The 23,070-nt window shown below is 41.2% G+C and overlaps 1 protein-coding gene across 1 annotated transcript in view; it reads left to right on the top strand.

Annotated features, from left to right (window-relative positions):
• The window catches only part of ATXN10 (ataxin 10), a gene marked incomplete in the record, with an annotated part of 986,216 nt that overhangs the window by 812,605 nt on the left and 150,541 nt on the right, over nt 1-23,070 (top strand). Inside the window, 1 exon segment of the mRNA XM_053719008.1 lies at nt 8,876-8,939. Coding sequence (XP_053574983.1) covers nt 8,876-8,939 — 64 coding nt within the window.

Here is a 23,070-nt window from a genome sequence, read left to right on the forward strand (position 1 = left end):
TCTCCAAGAAGGTTTGGAGAAGGGTCTTGCCGCCAGTTCCTTAAAGGGACAGATTTCGGCATTATCAGTTTTGTTGCACAGGAGACTCGCTGACTTGCCTGACATTCAATCTTTTGTTCTGGCTCTGTCTAGAATCAGGCCTGTCTTTAGGCAGTCTGCTCCTCCATGGAGCTTAAACTTGGTCCTTAAGGTATTGCAGAGGGTTCAGTTTGAGCCTATGCATTCAATTGACAATAAGATTCTGTCTTGAAAGGTTCTCTTCCTGTTGGCTATTGCATCGGCACGCAGAGAAACTGAACTGGCTGCCTTGCAATTCGAGCCTCCTTATCTGGTTTTTCATGCGGATAAGGCTGTTCTTCGCACCGGTTTGGGGTTTCTTCCCAAGGTGGTGTCTAACCGTAACATCAATCAGGAAATAATTGTTCCTTCTTTGTGTCCTAACCCTTCTTCCAAGGAGAGAGGTTACTTCATAATCTGGATGTGGTTTGTGCCTTGAAGTTCTATCTTCAGGCTACGAAGGATTTCAGACAGTCTACATATCTTTTTGTGGTGTATTCCGGGAAGCGCAAGGGGCAGAGGGCCTTTTCTACTTCTTTGTCCTTTTGGTTGAGGAGCTTGATTCGCTTGGCCTATGAGACAGCAGGACATAAGCCTCCTCAGACGATCACGGCTCATTCAACTAGAGCTGTGGCTTCGTCTTGGGCCTTCAAGAAAGAGGCCTCTATGGAGCAGATTTGTAATGCGGCTACCTGGTCCTCTTTACACATTTTACAAATTTGACGTTTTTGCGTGTTTTGGGGAGAAAGGTTTTACAGGCTGTGGTGCCCTTAGATATGGGTCTTCATTTTTACCCTCCCGGTTTTATTTAGTGTCCTCTAAAGCTTGGGTATATGTTTCCCAAAAGTAATGAATAAAGCCGTGGACTCTCCTCCCCTTTAGATGGAAAACATAAATTATGCTTACCTGATAATTTTATTTCCATCATGGGGAGGAGAGTCTACGGCTCACGTCCGTAACTCTGGTGGGCGAACCTAAATTTAATTTATCTTCTGGCACCATTTATACCCTGATTTTTTAACTACTATTCCTTGTTCCCTCGGCAGAATGACTGGGGGATGAGGGGAGTGGGGGGAGGTATTTAAGCCTTTGGCTGGGGTGGGGTGTCTTTGCCTCCTCGTGGTGGCTAGGTTCTATATTCCCAAAAGTAATGAATGAAGCCGTGGACTCTCCTCCCCACGATGGAAATAAAATTATCAGGTAAGCATAATTTATCTTTTCCCAACATATATGGTGGCCTACTCAAGTTGCTCAAGATTATGTGAAAGCCTGCACAACTTGTGCTGCCAACAAAACTCCCCGATCCTTGCCTCCTGGCTTGCTCCAACCATTGTCCATTGCCTAACAACCAAGGACACACATAACAATGGATTTCATTGTGGACCTTCCTCCTTCTGGACCACTATACAGTTTTCTGGGTTGTGGTGGATCGCTTTTCCAGACTGACTCATTTTGTACCCCTGATAAAACTGCCTTCTGTCCAAGAGTTGTCTTCTTTTTTTTCTCTTGCATGTGGTACGACTTCATGGCATTCCTGCGAATATAGTTTCCGACAGAGGTCCTCAGTTCATCTCTACCTTTTGGAGGGCCTTTTGTAAGTTGATTGGAACCTCTGTTTCCTTGTCTTCTGGCTACCATCCTCAGACCAATGGACTAACTGAAAGAGTAAACCAGGATCTTGAGGCCTACCTTAGAACCTTTGTCAATGCTCTCCATACCAACTGGTCTGAGTTGTTACCTCTAGCTGAGCTGTCAAGAAACACTCATTGGCACTCTTCTCTTCGATGTTCTCCATTTCAAGCCGTAGCAGGGTATCAACCTTGTGTCTTCCCTCTTTCTGCTCAGTCCACTGGGGTTCCTGCTGCTGACCGACACGTTACTGAACTCACCACTCATTGGCAACGTATTCCCTCTCAGCTACGTTCAACTGTCTCTAGATATAAAAAGTTTGCTGATCGTCATAGAGCTTCTGTATGTGCCATCTCAGTAGGTGAACGTCTTTGGGTCTCTACTTGACATATCCGTCTACGTCAACCCTGTCACAAATTGGGGCCTAGGTTTATCTATCTATATGACAAACATGAACTAACACCCTCTAGTGGTGAAAAATTGCCAAAATGCCCTGAGAGAAGAGACGGCCTTCAAGGGCTTACAAATTAGCATATGAACCTCATAGGTTTAGCTTTCAACTAAGAATACCAAGAAAACAAAGCAAAATTTGTGATAAAAGTAAATTGGAAAATTGTTTAAAATGACATTCTCTATTCTGGACTAGACTGTCCCTTTAACTGTTGGATTGATATACTGCTGCTGAACTCTGCTTGTCTGGCCTCTCTGCCTGTTTACCCCTTAACTGCTGGATTGATATACTGCTGCTGAACTCTGCTTGTCTGACCTCTATGCCTGTTTACCCTTAACTGCTGGATTGATATACTGTTGCTGAACCTTGCCTGTCTGACTACTCTGCTTGATTAACCCGTATTGCTCTGGATTGCCTTACGGTTGCCAAACCCTGCTTGCCTGACCATCCTAGTGGTTTAGCTTTGGACTGCCTTACTGTTGCCAAACCCTGCCTGACCATCCTAGTGGTTTACCTCTGGACTGCCTTACTGTTGCTGAACCCTGCCTGCCTGACCTTTCTGGTGGTTTACTCCTGAACTGTCTTTCTCTGATTTCCTGCCTGTTGCCGCCGTGGACTATTCTGCCTTTGGTGAGTGCCACTTACCTCATCTTGTGAACTTTCTCTGCTCTGGGATATTCCCTTTCATTCCGGCTCGATGCAGGGATAAAAAGACTACTGTCCTAGTTCGGTCTGATAGTGGAATATCCCATGATCATTACACTAGCGGTTCTAGCATACCCATTTCCTCCGTTTGCTCTCCTTCTACGAGTCATTGCTTTTATCAAACAGGAGAGAGCGTCTGTAATTCTAATAGCTCCTCCATGATCTGGTTTGCGGACCTAGTGAGGATGTCATCTCTTCCACCTTGGAGGTTACCTCTAAGGAAGGACCTTCTAACTTAGGGTGCTTTCCTCCATCCAAATCTCGTTTCTCTGAAGCTGACTGCTTGGAGATTGAATGTTTAGTTCTGGCTAAGCATGGGTTTTCTGAGTCTGTCATTGATACTATGATTCAGGCTTGCAAGCCTGTTACTCGTATGATTTACCATAAGGTATGGCGTAAATACCTTTTTATTGGTGTGAATCAAAGGGCTACTCTTGGAGTAGGGTCTGGATTTTTCTCCAGGCCTGTGTTTAAACCTGTTACTCCTCCTTGGAGTCTTAATCTAGTTCTCAGTTTGAGCCAGATAGATATTAAGCAGTTATCTTTGAAGAGTTTCTGAACTCTCGGCTTTGCAGTGCGATTCGCCTTACCTTATTTTTCATGTGGCTAAGGCGGTCCTTCGTACTAAATTGGGGTTTCACCCTAAGGTGGTTTCGGATAGAAATATTAATCGAGAAATTGTTCCTTCTCTCTGTCCTAATCCTTCCTCTCATAAGGAACGTCTGTTGCACAACTTGGATGTGGTGCGCGCTCTAAAATTCTGCCTACAGGCTACTAAGGATTTTTGCCAGTCTTCTGCCCTGTTTGTTTCTCTGGAAAGCGTAAGGGTCAGAAGGCTACTTCTTCTCTTTCCCTCTGGTTGAGAAGTATGATTCGTTTTGCTTATGAGACTGCTGGACAGCAGCCTCCTGAGAGGCTCACAGCTCATTCCACTAGGGCTGTCTCCTTTTCTTGGGCTTTCAAAAATTAAGCTTCTGTGGAACAGATTTGCAAGGCTGCAACTTGGTCCTCTCTGCATACTTTTCCCAAATTCTACATTCTAAATTTGATACTTTTGCCTCGGCTGAGGCTTCCTTTGGAAGAAAGGTTCTTCAAGCGGTGGTGCCTTCTGTTTAGGTCTGCCTGTCTTATTCTCCCTCCCTATTCATTCTGTGTTCTCTAGCTTGGGTATTGGTTCCCACTAGTAATTGTAATGATGTCATAGACTCTCTATGTTTTAGGAAAGAAAACAAAAATTATACTTTCCTGATAAATTTCTTTCTTTCTGGACATGGAGAGTCTACGACCCCACACTTTAGATTAGACAGTAATTTTTTACTAAACCTCAGGCACCTCTATACCTTTGCATAAATAAAAGAAGAAAAGCGCTCAGCCTGGGAACGAACAACCGCATAATAGCTTGTTCTATGGCCAGTTACCACCCAAGAAGCAGCCTCTTTTTGCTCAACATGTGCCTTTCTCAGAGAAGAACTTTCCTGTAGCATATCAGTCTGATCCTGACTTAACAGTGCAGTCCAGCCCCGAAATACCAGGCAATCCCTCTCTGAACAAGAAAAACAGCAAAACCCCAGACGTACGTTTCGGCCTAGTGTGGGCCTCGTCAGTGAGGTGCAGCCATATCCCTCTAGGCACACTGAGCAACGGGTCCACGTCTGGATTCCCGCATCACGCTTAGGGAGACTTCCCTAAGTGTCATAATTCCCATAAATAAAATAAGAGAAGCGCTCAGCCTGGGAACGAACAACCGCATAATAGCTTGTTCTATGGCCAGTTACCACCCAAGAAGCAGCCTCTTTTTGCTCAACATGTGCCTTTCTCAGAGAAGAACTTTCCTGTAGCATATCAGTCTGATCCTGACTTAATAGTGCAGTCCAGCCCCGAAATACCAGGCAATCCCTCTCTGAACAAGAAAAACAGCAAAACCCCAGACGTACGTTTCGGCCTAGTGTAGGCCTCGTCAGTGAGGTGCAGCCATATCCCTCTAGGCACACTGAGCAACGGGTCCACGCCTGGATTCCCGCATCACGCTTAGGGAGACTTCCCTAAGTGTCATAATTCCCATAAATAAAATAAGAGAAGCGCTCAACCTGGGAATGAACAACAGCATAATAGCTTGTTCTATGGCCGGTTACCACCCAAGAAGCAGCCTTTTTTTGCTCAACATGTGCCTTTCACAGAGAAGAGATTTCCTGTAGCATATCAGTCTGATCCTGACTTAACAGTGCAGTCCTCACTGATAAGGCCCACAATAGGCCGAAACATACGTCTGGGGTTTTGCTGTTTCTCTAGTTCAGAGAGAGATTGCCTGGTATTTCGGGGCTGGACTGTACTGTGAAGTCAGGATCAGACTGATATGCTTCAGGAAAGTTCTTCTCTGTGAAAGGCACATGTTGAGCAAAAAGAGGCTGCTTCTTGGATGGTAACTAGCTATAGAACAAGCTATTATGCTATTGTTCGTTTCCAGATTGAGCGCTTCTCTCTTTTTATTTATGCAAATTATGACACTTAGGGATGTCTCCCTAAGTGTGAGTCGGGAATCCAGACATGGACCCGTTGCTCAGTGTGCCTAGAGGAATATGGCTGCACCTCACTGACGAGGCCCACAATAGGCCGAAAAGTACATCTGGGTTTTGCTGTTTCTCTTGTTCAGAGAGGGATTGTCTGGTATTTCGGGGTTGGACTGTACTGTACTGTGAAGTCAGGATCAGACTGGTATGCTTCAGTAAAGTTATTCTCTGTGAAAGGCACATGTAGAGCAAAAAGAGGCTGCTTCTTGGATGGTAACTAGCCACAGACCAAGCTATTGTTCATTCCCAGGTTGAGCGCTTCTCTCTTTATTTACCTCTATACCTTTGTGTTTTCTTCTTTTTCCCTTCGGCCGAATGACTGGGGGTTATGGGTAAGGGAAGTGACACTTAACAGTTTTGCTATGGTGCTCTTTGCCTCCTCCTGCTGGCCAGGAGTGAATATCCCACTAGTAATTGAAATTACATGGACTCTCCATGTCTGGAAAGAAAGAAAATTATCAGGTAAGCATAAATTTAGTTTTTTTGATACTGTCTGTCTAGTAAACTTTTCTTAGATACATTAACAGTCTCTAAAACTAAATAAAGAGGGTTTAAAGTTGTATGCACTTTCCTACAGCAAATATATATATATGGTGTCTCCCATGTTGGGAGTCATAGAGATGCTGCCAGGTGTGTGGCCGACATAGCATTGTTTCCTTTTTTTTTTTTGTTCAAATATTTTTTATTGAAAACAGGTACTTTGACAATTATGTAAATTCGTGAATACGTTATAACATGGGTTTGCAACATAATACATTTCGTAATAATAATAGGCATATGCATTCAAAGACCTAATTTTCTTGGACATTTCTAAAAATTATTAACAGTAGCATTATTTGAAAATTAATTTAGCAGAGTTGGAATCCAATCCTAAAGATAGGAAAGTGGAAGAAGGAAAGGAAGATAGATGGTGGGGTTAAGGTAGAAGGGGGGTGGGTGAGTATCCCTGTCAGTTTGCCCTATAGGATTATAGTTTCATGTGGAGCTCATGTAATTTGTTAAATGTTTTGTTCCCAGATAATTTGGATATTTAATAACATATCTGGTTTTCCTTGATAGCAATAGTGCATTTTCTCTAGTGTAAGAACGTGATTGACCTCCGACTTCCATTGGGCTATTGTGGGTTGCTCTTGTGTTTTCCATAATCTAGGTATTAACCTCTTAGCACATGTTATCATTAAAAGTAGAAGTTTCTTACGGTAAAGACATGTAATTTTCGGGATGTGGTTAAGGAGAACAATTTGTGTAGTCAGTGTAATATTAATGCCTAGAACTTTGTTTATATGTCTTTCTATTTGTGGCCAAAAGTCTCCTAAGCCTGGACATGTCATACAAATGTGCGTTAAGGTACCTTCGTCTCCACATCTTCTCCAGCAACTGGATGAAGCTGTGGGGTAAATAACTCGCAGACGTTGGGGAGTTAAATACCATCTAGCTAGTATTTTGTAGTTGAGTTCGGACATGATTAGTGAGGTGGATGAGGTGTGGGTATTGTGAAATCCTCGTTTCCATGATTCAGCATCTAGCTCAGTGTGTAACTCATCTAACCACCTCGTCAGATAAGTCGGGCGTTTCTCGGGGAAAGGAACCTCTGAGTATTTTGTATGTTTGAGAGAGATGCGCTTTTGTATTTTTCGGATTAGTGCATAACTGTTCAAATTTAGTCAGTGGTCTCAGGATCTCTGTTCTATATGGGCTTTGATTTATTGCATGTCGGATTTGAAGATACGCATACCAGTTGTGGAATGGTGGTCCTAAGTCTGCGTTAAGCGAGAGTCTGTCTTTAACCTCTAAGGGTGTAGTTATTAAATAAATTGGTAAATTGAGCAAGAGCTTGTCATCATTCATATGGGTGAATTGGCTGTGTTTTAAAAAGATGTGGTATTGTAAAATAGGGGTTAGGGGGGATATTGGTGTTGATATTCATTTTGTTTGTGTGATCAATTCATCCCACACTGCCAAAGTTGTTTTGATGTATTCGTTATGTTGTATAACATGGGGTCTAGAATCCCTAGGAATCCAGGGCATATCTCTCATGTGTTTAGTCTGTGACAGGTGGCTTTCTATCTGTACCCATAGATTAGAGGATGTAGAGCGGTTCCATGCTACTATTCTAGATAAGTGTGTTGCTTTATAATAGTTTGCTACATTAGGAACATTGAGGCCTCCATCTTCTTTGCTAAGATACATTGTGTGTTGAGCAATTCTCGGGCGTTTATAAGACCAGATAAATGAATTTATCAACTTTTGCTGTGTTTGTAGATAGTGTTTGGGGATAGACATGGGTAGGGTTTGAAATAGGTAAAGATATTTGGGGACTATCATCATCTTCACTGTGTTAATTCGACCTAGCCATGATAGATGTCCCTGTCTGTGCCATGTGTCTTATAAACTCTTAATGCTGTTTTGGAGAGTAATGTAGTTCTCTAAGAATAGTTTTTGAGTGTCTTTGGGGACTATCAAGCCTAAATATTTGAGTTTGTCTGTCAGAACAAATTTTGTTTGTCTGGATATGGACTGTATTTCTTCAGGTGGGAGATTAATTGGCATCAGCCCCGACTTCTCCATGTTAATGGAGAAATTGGAGACTGCTTTATATTTTTCTAGAGTTTCGATAAGGGCCGGTAGGGAAGTGCTTGGGGATTGTAGAGTAAGGATCACATCGTCAGCAAACAAGAGGCATTTCTGAACAATATCACCAATTTGTAATCCCTGAATATGTTGATTGTCTCTAATTTGTATCGCCAAGATTTCAACTGTGAGTGCGAATAATAGGGGGGAGAGTGGACATCCTTGGCGGGTGCCATTTGAAATGGGGAAAGGTTGTGAAATAGTGTTATTAACTCTAACTTTAGCATTTGGATTGTGGTATAAAGCTTGTATTCTTTTGATGAATCTTTCAGAAAAGCCAAATTTTGACAGGGTGGACCACATGAATTGCCAGTCCACCCTGTCAAATGCCTTCTCAGCATCAGTAGAGAGCAATATTAGCGGTGTATGGTTATGAGATGAAAAGTGTAGAGAGTGTAGCAGTCTTATAGTATTATCTTTCGCTTCTCGACCCTTGATTAAGCCAACTTGGTCTGGATGGATAATACCGGGTAATATTGTACTCATTCGATTAGCCAAAATTTTTGCATAGATTTTCATATCTATGTTTATGAGTGAAATTGGTCTATAGTTGCCTACTATGTCACCGTTTCCCTTTTTTTTTGTTAAAAGACCATTTTAAAAAACTACTTTAACTAGTAATGTCTGTCTGCTAGTCACCTTTCATCCCATTAGTTTGTTCATGTGTTTCTACTTTGATTTAGGCCCAACAGCAAGGAACTGTATACTTGTCTCAACTGAACACACAAGAAAACAATATGTTTATTTATGATTAACGGTTTTTGTATATTCGTAGCAACAATATCCAAATTGTTTAATGTTTTCATTAAATTTACCATTCTATCTTTATCTCTAGATTTATCAGCTTGAAGGAATACCTCTCATTCTGGACAACTGCAGCATAGATGACAACAATCCCTGTATCCTTTATTTATACATTAACTCTGATGGATGACCTCACCAGTGTTTCTGAGGTTTGGATTGCAAGTGCCACAGATTCACAGCATATTGGATTTGGTAATGAGAAAACATTGAGGTTGGTATTAGAAATGTGGCTTTCACTAGGTTAAGATATCTAGCAGAGGATCAACGCACCTTTTCTTCCCAATGCCATAACTGTAATCGCACACAGACACATACTATTTGTATATTTACACTATAGTTTTTAAAAAATAAATAATAATACATGTTCTGTTATACTCCTCTGGATATATAGATTCAGGAACTTTGGGGTATACTACCCTGTTAGGGAATATACTTACCCTGTTAGGGAATATACTTACCCTGTTAGAGTAAATAAAAATCTAACAATTTCTTTCACCAAATAGTGAGAGTCCACAAGCCATCACGTGTGGGAATATTCCCTTCCTGACCACTTCGGGGAGCCAAAAGACACCCCTACAAAACAGAGCTTTAAATCACTCCCATTTCCCACAATTCACAGTCTCTTTCTTTTGCCTCCTTTTGTTGAGGAGTGGGGTTAAATTGAAGTGCAAGATCTTCTCAACGCTTAACAGGGGATCCTCTAATTGATCTGAGGCTTGACTCCTCCTCACAATAACCTATTGTTAGATGAGGAGTTTTTCAGCCAGGCAGTGAAAGGTCTTTTCTCAATGAAAAATGTTGCAGATCTTCCAGGTGAAATGTGGACTTGTCCACCAATTCCTTGGTGTACAGTAAACTGCTCCTTGTGAAACTATAACCCTCCTCAGGTAAAATGTTGTGAACTTGTCCACCAATCCCCTGGATAGTAGATGCTGTTACTGATTTAGATCATTGGCATCATGCTCGCACTGCTTAAGATGGGTTAGTCTGCTGGAAACAAGCTGCTGCAGCTGAGGTAAGTCCAATGGAAGGAGTTGCTTAGTGGTAAGTACCTGCATCCTACAAGCCTACTGGCAATTAGACATGTACACATGATCCACATAGTCTGGGGAATGTATTACACATCATATAGCACTTTTAGGCACTTTGCTTTTTGAGGTTATTGTTGCTTTAAATGTAGTGTGATTGGGTTCTGAGCTGTGCACAGTATGTTTTATTTCATCTGTTGATTGTGGGAATGAGAGTTGGCGCCAACTAAAAATCCTATAAGCCTAGTTAAAAAAACTACTCCTCAGTAGTTTGTGAAATGTAGAATACCAAAAAAAAAGGAAAACCACTGGCGCTATTAGAAATAGCTAGGATTTTAACTACCATATATGTGTGTGCATATATCTCTATAAGCTCTTTGGATAATAAATAGCGGCTGTGTGGCCGTGTGAAGAAATATATAAAGGAATATCTATAAGGGGTGGTTAATATCTAACCTGCTGAGATATATCACCATTATCAACTATATCTTTAGATATTAACCACCCCTTATAGATATTCCTTTATATATTTCTTCACACAGCCACACAGCCGCTATTTATTACCCAAAGAGGTTTTAGAGATATATGCACACACATATATGGTAGTTAAAATCCTAGCTATTTCTAATAGCGCCAGTGGTTTCCCTTTTTTTTTTTTTTGGCATTCTTTATTTCATCTGTGCCAAGTTTGTTGCCTTTGGGTTTTAGCACTCACCGGTTCCTGTGCTGCTGTAACATTCTCACTGTGTGGGGAGGTTCTCAGGACCGGTGGAGATGGTAAGGCATTCTGATTATCAGAGCTCGGCTTCTAATTTGGGGTACAAATTGTATTAATCCTTTTTCTCATGTGTTTCATCTACCACATTTAAAGCTGTTTCCTCTCCCTTTTGTTAATTCAGAGATTTGGGATAATGTTTTTAAGGTAGATGCAGCTATTTCCACTTTGGCCATGCATACTGCTATTCCTTTGGAGGGTAGTTTCTTTTTTTAAGCATTCTTTAGATAGAAAGCTTGAAGATTTTCTTAGGAGATCCTTTCAGCTTGCAGGTTTATGTTTAGGCCTGCAGTCAGTGTAGCCTGTTTTGCTGCTGCAACTGCTGTGTGGTGTGGTAATCTCAGCACTTGTTTCTGGAAAAACCACTCTGGGTGAGATTCAGGATTGTATTATTCTCCTGAGTTTCCTTCATTTGTGATGCAGCAGTGAAAATTATTTGCATCATTGCTAAGAATGCTGCATTAGTTGTTTTAGCTAAGAGAGCTTTGTGGCTTAAGTCTTGTTCTGCTGATATGATTTCTAAATGCAGACCGCTTTCTCTCCCCTTTCAGGGTAAATCTTTGTTTGGGTCTGGACTGGATGCTATTACTGCCACATTCACAGGGGTAAGGTAGCTTTTCTGTCCCAGAATAAGAAATCTAAGGGTAAGCCTAGATCTGTAGGGTGTTTTTTTTCTTAAATGGAAAGAGTCCACAGCTGCATTCATTACTTTTGGGAAATAAGAACCTGGCCACCAGGAGGAGGCAAAGACACACCCCAGCCAAATTCTTAAATACTTCTCCCACTCCCCTCATCCCCCAGTCATTGTTTGCCTTTCATCCCAGGAGGATGGCAGAGAAGTGTCAGAATTTTTAATTTTTGTTTTTGTCTCTTATGGAGGGTAGTACTCTTTGGCAAGGGACAGGAGTTTTAAGTAGTCATGTCAGTCTCTCAGTGAGGGCTTGGATGAAAGTTAGAGTCCGGAGATGCAGCGAATTTCTGCGAAACCATCCCGACTCATATTAACAGCTCCTCAAGCAATCAGCGTTGTCAAACTTTGCTTCGCTGCCTGCTTTCTTCTCTCAAGTCCATAGCGGTGGCGATGCTACTATACCTCACACTTGAAGGGCTGTGTTCCTGTTCCACGGTAAGATTGTTTAATTTTACTTTATTCGTCAATGTACTGTAATGTGAATGTTTCCCGAGAGGCTACCACCTTGCGGGTCTAGCTTATACATAAGGGTCTCAGATACTCTTTTAGTATCTTGGAATCGAGTGTTAATATCTCCTGAGGGGGGTTATTGAACAGGGGGGGTTTATAATCCTGTTTATGTGATTCAACCTGCATGTTTACTGGGCTCGTGGTTGGAAGATTGAGGCCTTTGGAAGTGACGCGGCCTTTTGGTTGGGCGCACTTTTTTTGGACTGTACGCTTCACCTTGTGTTCGGGCGTGGTTACGTTCCGTTTTTCCATTTCCGCATTTCTGACCGCGTGGCGAAGGAATTTTTCTAGTCTGCAGGGTTCTGGTCATAGGAGGTGGTGAGTGCCCCAGCTATTGTGGGTGTCAGGTGCGGTTTTTGTTTTACTTTTTTAGTCCATGTTTACATATCCTCTATCCAGTTATGGAGGATTCTGATGCTGAGACTGTTAATTTCAGATTCAGTTACAGAGGAATCTGATACTGAGACTATTTTGATTTCAGATTCTGTGTCCGGTGATGATTCCGGAGTGGCCTCGTTGACTCCTGTCAACCAGTTTTGTTCCGTATGCCATTTCAGAGCGCCTGGTTCCTAGGGCTTGGGGAATCAAGGGACTGCTGAGCCATCCGCCTCGGGGGTCCTGTCCTCCGAGAGGTGATTTCCCTATCAAATCATACTTCTGCACATGCGGGTAACCCAGTTTATGGTTCCTCCATGCGGAGTGGCGTGTTTCCCCCGGAGGTTGCAGCACGTTTTCACTTCCACATAATGTTGGCGATTGTTCGTCTGCAGAGTCCAGACGTTTATTTGAGAATGTGCTCGTGCCCTATTGTCCCGAGCCTTCCGCCTTGGGGAGGGCCTCTACAGTTCCCAGCGGGGGTATCTGTCCCTGAGTGTTGTGCCTTTCGTTACAGGATTGCGTGCCTTCACGTGTTGCTCAGACATGTTTTTCAGTTATTGAATGACCCTATCGTTACCAGTTATGGGGATTTTCAGTCTGATCATTTGAATGGTGCACCTTATTAGACATGTGGGGATGAAGTAATCTCCTGATTGTCATTTGAAGATAGGGCTCCGTTTGGCTGGTCCTGCGGGTAGGCCTGTGTCTTTTTGGGTGTTAACCTCCGGGTTGCCTTATATTTTATTTATATCCGATGGGATGTCTTTTATTTGTTTTTGTTTCCTTCAGGAACTTTCTGGGATTGATACTCTATTAGTTTTATTTAGTAAAAAGTTGTTTTGGACATGTTAGTCCTATGTTTAAAATGTCTGTTTTCTGTTTTTTCCCCTACGAGGGAGTATTTACGCAGCTTGCCGGTTGGGACCCTAGGTGCAGGCTGGTCCTGTTGGGTTCATTCAGTCTTGCGGATGTTCAGACACGTGGCGCTGTTCTGCTCCGCTGGTTCGGTAGAAGCGCAGAGTGCTCAGGTTATCATTGTTTTTTCATGTTCAAGTAAGCATTCGAGAGGACATGTGGGTCCGGAGGTGGGAAGGATTGTTTCAGACCTTATAGCCTTCAGTCATAGATGGCCGGGCAGGGGAGTTTCCCCGCTGCATCACTCTATCTGACATCTGATTTCATCAGAACCTAGACCCTTCCCCATGTGGTGGAGGGTTGGAGGGCATAACGCCCCTTACCGCAGTTGAGCGGTTTGGCCTTCCTCTTTTAGACCTCTGGATTTGTCCTTTTGGGCTTGATCCAACAGCTCGTACAGGACAGCTGTCTAGCATGCGGTAGGTTTGCAGTTTGAAACCAGTTGCAGCTCTTCCCACCTTGCAGGTATACGCGTAAGAGACCTTTAGGTCTTCTTCCATTATCTCCAGGTGAGTTGGATCTCCTTTTAGGGATCTGTGTTTCTGGGTGATGGTTGTTCCCTGCTGGGACTTTGTTTAGCTCAGAGCTGGGTAGGCTTAGTGCCTTTCTCTTCCTTGTGTCCTCTGCTTGAGCGGAGGTGATAGGGAGACTAGTCCTGCTAGTAGGATTTTTTTGACCTTGAGGTATCCCTTGGTTGTCCTGAGGCTTTGGGAAGTATCTTCATATGACTTCTAGCCGTGCTCCTTGGAGCGTTGGACTTTAGATAGGGGTGGTTCCTTCCTTTGGTCGGGGCTCCCTCCCGTCTTGGCATTCAGTGTCCTCTAAAGCTTGGGTATTGTTTTCCCAAAAGTAATTAATGCAGCTGTGGACTCTTTCCATTTAAGAATAAAAACATAAATTATGCTTACCTGATAGTTTCCTTTTCTTCTGATGGAAAGAGTCCACAGCTCCCCACCCGTAATTTTATGTAATGCGTCCTTATATTCTTCTGGCACCTTTCACCCTGATATTTCTTCTAATGTTCCTTGTTCCTCGGTAGAATGACTGGGGGATGAGGGGAGTGGGAGGAGTATTTAAGCCTTTGGCTGGGGTGTCTTTGCCTCCTCCTGGTGGCCAGGTTCTTACTTCCCAAAAGTAATGAATGCAGCTGTGGACTCTTTCCATCAGAAGAAAAGGAAATTATCAGGTAAGCATAATTTGTTTTTCACACCTTTCAACAATCTGTCTCAGAAAGACGTCTCCTCTGCTCAACAATCTATGTCTCAGAAAGATGTCTCCTCTGCTCAACAATCTATGTCTCAGAAAGATGTCTCCTCTGCTCAACAATCTATGTCTCAGAAAGATGTCTCCTCTGCTAAGAATTCTGGCTACTCTAAATCATCCTGGAAGTCTCACTCTTCTTGGTTCAAAAACAAACTGTACAGACCAGTCTCTGATGGGGACAGTCTCTTTAGGGAGGCTTGGGAGAGATCTGTTCAGGATCCGTAGGTTCATACAAGGCCTCCTTTGGGAAGATTCTTTCTGTCTCAAGTGCTTCAAGATCCTTTAACCCCTTAAGGACCAGGGCTATTTCTTTCATGTAATTGGCAGGAGTCCATGAGCTAGTGACGTATGGGATATACAATCCTACCAGGAGGGGCAAAGATTCCCAAACCTCGAAATGCCTATAAATAACCCCTCACCACACCCACAATTCAGTTTTACAAACTTTGCTTCCTATGGAGGTGGTGAAGTAAGTTTGTGCTAAGATTTCTATGTTGATATGCGCTTCTCAGCATTTTGAAGCCCGATTCCTCTGAGTACAGTGAATGTCAGAGGGATGTGAAGGGAGTATCACCTTTTGAATGCAAAGGTTTTCCTCACAGGAGATCTATTTCATAGTTTCTCTGTTCTCGGTCTTAGAGATTCATCTCCTACCTCCCTTTTCTGATCGACGATATACTCTCATATTCCATTACCTCTACTGATAACCATTTCAGTACTGGTTGGGCTATCTGCTATATGTGGATGGGTGTCTTTTGGTAAGTATGTTTTCATTACTTAAGACACTCTCAGCTATGGTTTGGCAATGTATGTATTTATATAAAGTTCTACATATATGTATTGTACTTATATTTGCCATGATTCAGTTTTCAGTATATTCCCTTTTGCAGACTGTCAGTTTCATATCTGGAAAATGTATTTCTTACATGGGGTATAGTCTTTTTTCCAATTGACTGTCATTTTAAATTTGCGGGCAGAATTAGGCTCGCAAGGGCGCGAAATGCCAAACTATATTGAGTCATTTTTGGCGCGAGTTACGTTCGATGACGCAAATTCGTAATTTCCCAAGGTTGCGTATTCAATGATGCAAGAGTGTTATTTCCGGATGTTGTTTGTTTGTCATTTCTCTGTTTGTTTGTGCGTCATACTTGGCGCCAACTATTTTCATTATTTTAAACCCCATTCCTATATGCCTCTTGCTTTTTTCTCTATGAGAGGGCTATGCTGTTTGCATTTTTTTCCCATTCCTGAAACTGCCATATAAGGAAATTGATCATTTTGCTTTACATGTTTTTTCTTTTACATTTGCAAGATGTCTCAATCTGATCCTGTCTCATAAATCACTGTTGGAACCCTGCTGACTGATAACAGTTCTACCAAAGCGAAGTACATTTGTTGTAATCTTGTGGAGATTATATCTCCAGCTGTGGTTTGTAATAAGTTGTCATGATAAACTTTTACATGCAGAGAATGTGTCCATCAGTAATAGTACATTGCCTGTTGATGTTCTTTTAACATCTAATGTACAAGATATACCTGTGAATTTATAAGAATTTATTGCTGATTCTATTCAGAAGGCTTTGTCTGCCATCCCGCCTTCTAATAAATGTAAAGGTCTTTTAAAAATTCTCATAAGGTTGATGAAATTTCAAATGACCGACAACATACTGAATTATCCTCCTCTGATGAGGATCTATCTGATCCAGAAGATCCTTCCTCCGATATTGACACTGACAAATCTACTTATTTATTTAAAATTGAGTTCATTCGTTCTTTGTTAAAGAAGTGTTGTTTATATTAGATATTGAGGAGACTAGTCCTCTTGATATTTAAACTAGTAAACGTTTAAATTCTGTTTATAAACCTCCTGTTGTTATTCCAGGGGGTTTTCCAGTTCCTGATGCTATTTCTTATATGATTTCTAAGGAATAGAATAGGCCTGGTACTTCTTTTATTCCTTCTTTACGGTTTAAAAAATTGTATCCTTTGCCAGCAGTTAGATTGGAGTTTTGGGAAAAGATCCCCAAAGTTGATGGGGCTATCTCTAATCTTGCTAAAACGTACTACTATTCCTTCGGAAGATAGTACTTCTTTTAAAGATCCTTTAGATAGGAATCTTGAATCTTATCTAAGGAAAACTTCTTTATATTCAGGTCTTCTTCTTAGGCCTGTAATTTCTTTGGCTGATGTTGCAGCTGCTTCAACTTTTTGGTTGGAAACTTTAGCGCAACAAGTATCGGATCATGATTTGTCTAGCATTGTTAACTTGATTCAACATGCTAATAATTTCATTTGTGATGCCTTTTTTTGATATCATCAAAATTGATGTTAAATCTATGTCTTTAGCTATTTTAGCTAGAAGAGCTTTGTGGCTTAAATCTTGATAATAAATTATTTGGTTCACAGTTGGATTCAATAATTTCAACTGTCAGTGGGAAGGGAGTTTTTTCGCCTCAAGATAAAAGATCTAAGGATACATCTAAAGCTTCTAACCGTTTTTGTTCCTAAATAAGGAATTGAAACCTAATTCTTCCCTAGGAATCTTTTTCCAATTGGAAGCCTTCTTCAAATTGGAATAAATCCAAGCCATTTAAGAGGTCAAAGCCAGCCCCCAAGTCCGCATGAAGGTGCGGCCCTTATTCCAGCTCAGCTGGTAGTGTCATGTTCTGGTGTACATGCGTTCAGGACACAGACCCTCAGGGCAGTGGTAGGGATTTGACGACACCGACTCCTGACCCCGGGAAGAGTATCCTGGACGTGGATAGATGATATTCTGTGATTCATAGTTGCAAATAGTTATTGTAGAATTAATGGAGAGTGCAACATTTGTATACAATATATTCTGGCTTTAGTTAATAGGAGTAGCTGCAGGATTCAATGAGAGAAAAATATAGCAATGTGGAATGTTCAGGCTTCAGAGTAAACTGGTAGAAGATTGACACTTAGATGCAAACTAAGGTTTGTTGCAGGTTCACAGTACATATTATATAGAGCTGTATGTCAGAATTAAGCAGAGCAGCACAGGTGATAGACAAGTTGCAAGTTTTAGGCATTAATTACTATTTGTGCATATAGATGCAAACTAAGGTTTATTGCAGGTTCTCATTACATAATATTATATAGCGCTGTATGTCAGTAATAAGCAGAGCAGCACAGGTGATAGTCAAGTTGCAAGTTTAAGACATCAATTACTGTTTGTGCATATATTGGAGAATCACATGAAAGCTTTTAACTGAACACATAGATGCAGAGTTCTGAATATGTTAACATATTTGTAGAATGATATTTCATCTATGACAACTTGTAGCAGACAATAGTTATAAAGTTCTGAGTAAGATGCTGTTGTAATAATTAGAGAGTGATGATAACCAAAAGTATACTTGATTTATAATAAAGTTCATAGTTTGTTAAGTAGCAGTGTCCAGGTAACAAAATAGAATTATTTGGATACTTGCGATTTGATGATTTTAAGCATAGGAAATAGGAAAGGCTGTAGCTTGAATAAGTTGGTACAATTCATGCAGGAAACAGTCACAGACCTCTGTTGTTCAGGATCACAACTTCAAAGTTAATGCAAAGCACATTAGACCTGAGAAGGCTTAAAAAGAGGCTGAGGGAATCAGGTGCATGAATGATTAATCAGGCAGGCAAGCTGAATGTAAATACTGCTCAAAACAGCATGAGTGTCAGAATCAGGAAAGGCAGTCTTAAAGGGATAGTGACATTAGGCTGAGATATGTTACAGGTAGGGGGCAGGTTAAGATTTTTCAAAGATGTTTGGATCAATTCGGTCCAAAATCATTGGATTCAGAGTATTGTTTTTCAATGGTACAGAATAGGATTCAGATCGCCTGTGAGAAGATTTTTTTCTCTCACGCATTCCAGCAAACCCAGTAGAGGCTCAGGCTTTCCTGAAGTGTGTTTCAGACCTGGAGTTATCTGGGGTAATCATGCCAGTTCCGTTTCAGGAACAGAGTCTGGGGTTTTATTCAAATATATACAATATCCCAAAGAAAGAAAATTCATTCAGACCAGTTTTGGATATAAAAAATTTCAATCGATGTAAGAGTACCAACTTTCAAAATGGTGACTATAAGATCTATTCTGCCTTTTGTTCAGCAAGGGCATTATATGTCCACAATAGACTTACAGGATGCATATCTTCATATTCCGATTCATCCAGATCGCTATCAGTTCCTGAGATTCTCTTTTTCTAGACAAGCATTACCAATTTGTTGCTCTTCCTTTTGGCTTAGCAACACTCCAAGAATCTTTTCAAAGGTTCTTGGTGTCCTACTCTCTGTAATCAGAGAGCGGGGTGTTCCGGTGTTTCCTTATTTGGACAATATCTTGGTACTTGCTCAGTCTTTACGTTCTGCAGAATCTCACACAAATCAACTACTGTTGTTTTTTCAAAGACATGGTTGGAGGATCAATTTACCAAAAAGTTCTTTGATTCCTCAGACAAAGGTAACCTTTTTAGGTTTCCAAATAGATTCAGTGTCCATGACTTTGTCTCTAACAGACAAGAGACATTTGAAATTGGTTGCAGCCTGTCGGAAACCTTCAGTCTCAGTCATTCCCTTCAGTAGCTATGTGCATGGAAGTTTTAGGTCTCATGACTGCAGCATCGGACGTGATCCCCTTTGCTCGTTTTCATACGAGACCTCTCCAGCTTTGTATGCTGAACCATTGGTGCAGGGATTATACAAGGATATCACAATTAATATCCTTAAATCCCAATGTTTGACTTTCTCTGACTCGGTGGTTAGATCACCATCGTATAATTCTAGGGGCCTCTTTTGTTCGTCCAACCTGGACTGTGATCACATCAGATGCGAGTCTTTCAGGTTGGGGAGCTGTTTGGGGATCTCTGACAGCACAAGGGGTTTGGAAATCTCAAGAGGCAAGATTGCCAATAAATATTTTGTGTGATTCTCAGGGCTCTTCAGTTTCGGCCTCTGTTGAAGAGAGAACCGTTCATTTGCTTTCAGACAGACAATATCACAACTGTGACATATGTCAATCATCAGGGTGGGACTCACAGTCCTCAAGCTATGAATGAAGTATCTCAGATACTTGTTTGGGCGGAATCCAGCTCCTGTCTAATTTCTGCGGTTCATATCCCAGGTATAGACAATTTGGAAGCGGATTACCTCAGTCGTCAGACTTTACATCCGGGAGAATGGTCTCTCCACCCAGATGTGTTTTCTCAAGTTGTTCAGATGTGGGGGCTTCCAGAAATAGATCTGATGGCATCTCATCTAAACAAGAAACTTCCCCGGTACCTGTCCAGGTCCAGGGATCCTCAGGTGGAAGCAGTGGATGCATTGAAACTTCCTTGGTGTTATCAACTGGCTTATATTTTCCCACCTCTAGTTCTTCCAAGAGTGATCTCCAAAATCATCATGGAGCAATCGTTTGTGCTGCTAGTGGCTCCAGCATGGCTTTACAGGTTTTGGTATGCAGATCCTGTTTGGATGTCCAGTTGCCAACCTGGGCCACTTCCATTAAGGCCAGACTTTCTATCTCAAGGTCCGTTTTTCCATCAGGATCTCAAATCATTAAATTTGAAGGTATGTAAATTGAATGCTTAATGCTTAGTCATAGAGGTTTTTTCTGACTCTGTGATTAATACTATGTTGCAGGCTTGTAAATCTGTTTCTAGAAAGATTTATTATCGAGTTTGGAAGACTTACATTTCATGGTGTTCTTCTCATAAATTCTCTTGGCATTCTTTTAGAATTCCTAGAATTTTACAGTTTCTTCATGATGGTTTGGATAAAGGTTTGTCTGCAAGTTCCTTGAAAGGACAAATCTCTGCTCTTTCTGTTTTATTTCACAGAAAGATTGCTAAACCTCCTGATATTCATTGTTTTGTGCAGGCTTTGGTTCGTATCAAGCCTGTCATTATTCAATCTCTCCTCCTTGGAGTCTTAATTTGGTTTTGAAGGCTTTACAGGCTCTCTATTTGAGCCTATTTATTCTTTGGTCATTAAACTACTTTCTTGGAAACTGTTGTTTCTTTTGGCCCTCTCTTCTGCTAGAAGAGTTTCTAAATTATCCGCTCTCTCTTGTGAATCTCCTTTTCTGATTTTTTTTTCAGGATAAAGCAGTTTTGCAGACTTCATTTAAATTCTTACCTAAGGTTGTGAATTTTAACAACATTTAATAGAGAAATTGTTTTTCCTTTCTTGTGTCCTAATCCTAAGAATTCTTTGGAGAGATCTTTGCATTCTTTGGATATGTTGAGAGCTCTGAAATATTATGTTGAAGCTACTAAAGATTTCAGGAAGACTTCTAGTCTCTGTTATCTTTTCTGGTTCTAGGAAAGGTCAGAAGGCTTCTGCCGTTTCTTTGGCTTCGTGGTTAAAGCTTTTGATTCATCAAGCCTATTTGGAGTCGGATCAAGCCCCCTCTCAGAGAATTACAACTCATTCTACTAGATCAGTTTCCACTTCCTGGGTTTTTAAGAATGAAGCTTCAGTTGATCAGATTTGCAAAGCTGCTACTTGGTCTTCTTTGCAAACATTTACTAAATTCTACTATTTTGATGTATTTGCTTCTTCGGAAGCAGTTTTTGGTAGAAAAGTTCTTCAGGCAGCTGTTTCAGTTTGATTCTTCTGCTTTTGATTTAGTTTTTTTTCTTTCATTTATGAGAATAAACTTATAGTTTGGGTTGTGGATTAATTTTTTTCAGCGGAAAATGGCTGTTTCTCTTGTTAAGTGTAGTCAGTCCACGGGTCATCCATTACTTATGGGATTATATCTCTTCCCCAACAGGAAGTTCCAAGAGGATCACCCAAGCAGAGCTGCTATATAGCTCCTCCCCTCACATGTCATATCCAGTCATTCTCTTGCAAGCTAACTAAAGATAGGTCGTTGTGAGAGGTCTGTGGTGTTTTTAAACTTAGTTTATTTCTTCAATCAAAAGTTTATTTTAAATGGCACCGGAGTGTGCTGTTTGTTTCTCAGGCAGCATTAGAAGAAGAATCTGCCTGCGTTTTCTATGATCTTAGCAGATGTAACTAAGATCCACTGGCTGTTCTCGCACATTCTGAGGAGTGAGGTAACTTCAGAAAAGGGGAATAGCATGCAGGGCCCCCCTGCGAACGAGGTATGTCGAGTAAATTATTTTTCTAAGCAATGGAATTGACTGAGAAATTACTGCTGATACCAATGTAATGTAAGTTCAGCCTTAAATGCAGTGGTAGCGACTGGCATTAGGCTGAGGAGTGTGTGTACACTGAAGTATTTTTCTAGGGAATGGAATTTGACTCAGAAAATACTGTTAATACTGAAGTAATGTGTGAGCCTTAACTGCAGTAAAAGCGACTGGTAGCAGGCTTATTAATAACACTTCATAACTTTTAAAATGTATGTTCAAAACGTTTACTGGCATGTTAATCGTTTTTTGTGAGGTACTTGGTGATAAAACTTATTGGGGCATGATTTTTACCACATGGCTAACTTTTGTTTCTGCATAGAAACAGTTAACTGAGCTTCCCCACTGTTGTAATATGAGTGGGAGGGGCCTATTTTAGCGCTTTTTTGCGCAGTAAAAATTCAGTCACAATCTTCCTACTTCATCCTCCATGATCCAGGACGTCTCTAGAGAGCTCAGGGGTCTTCAAAATTCATTTTGAGGGAGGTAATCAGTCACAGCAGACCTGTGACAGTGTGTTTGACTGTGATAAAAACGTTAATTATTAAATTGTTATCCGTTTTTGGGTATTAAGGGGTTAATCATCCATTTGCTGGTGGGTGCAATCCTTTGCTAACTTAATACATTTACTGTGAAAATTTGGTTGCTATAACTAATTTGGTTCATTGTTATTTCAACTGTGACAGCCTTTTGTGCTTCTTAAAGGCACAGTAGCGTTTTTTATATTGCTTGTAAATTTATTTGAAAAGTATTTTCCAAGCTTGCTAGTCTCATTGCTAGTCTGTTTAAACATGTCTGACACAGATGAATCTGTTTGTTCACTATGTATGAAGGCCAATGTGGAGCCCCATAGAAGGTTGTGTACTAAATGCATTGATGTAACTTTAAATAAAAGTCAGTCTTTACATGCAAAGAAATTATCACCAGACAACGAGGGGGAAGTTATGCCGACTAACTCTCCTCACGTGTCAGTACCTTCGCCTCCCGCTCAGGAGGTGCGTGATTTTGTGGCGCCAAGTACATCAGGGAGGCCCTTACAAATCACTTTGCAAGACATGGCTACTGTTATGACAGAAGTATTATCTAAATTGCCAGAATTAAGAGGCAAGCGTGATGGCTCTGGGTTAAGGACAGAGCGCGCTGATGATGTGAGAGCCATGTCCAATACTGCGTCACAATTTGCAGAACATGAAGACGGAGAGCTTCATTCTGTGGGTGACGGATCTGATCCAGGGAGACTGGATTCAGAGATTTCTAATTTTAAATTTAAGCTTGAGAACCTCCGCATATTGCTAGGGGAGGTATTAGCGGCTCTGAATGATTGTAACACGGTTGCAATTCCAGAAAAATTATGTAGGTTGGATAGATACTATGCGGTACCGGTGTGTACTGACGTGTTTCCTATACCTAAAGGGCTTACAGAGATTATTAGCAAGGAGTGGGATAGACCCGGTGTGCCTTTTTCCCCTCCTCCCATATTTAGGAAAATGTTTCCTATAGA

The sequence above is a fragment of the Bombina bombina genome, chromosome 6, assembly GCF_027579735.1.
Source record: "Bombina bombina isolate aBomBom1 chromosome 6, aBomBom1.pri, whole genome shotgun sequence".
NCBI lineage: Eukaryota > Metazoa > Chordata > Amphibia > Anura > Bombinatoridae > Bombina > Bombina bombina.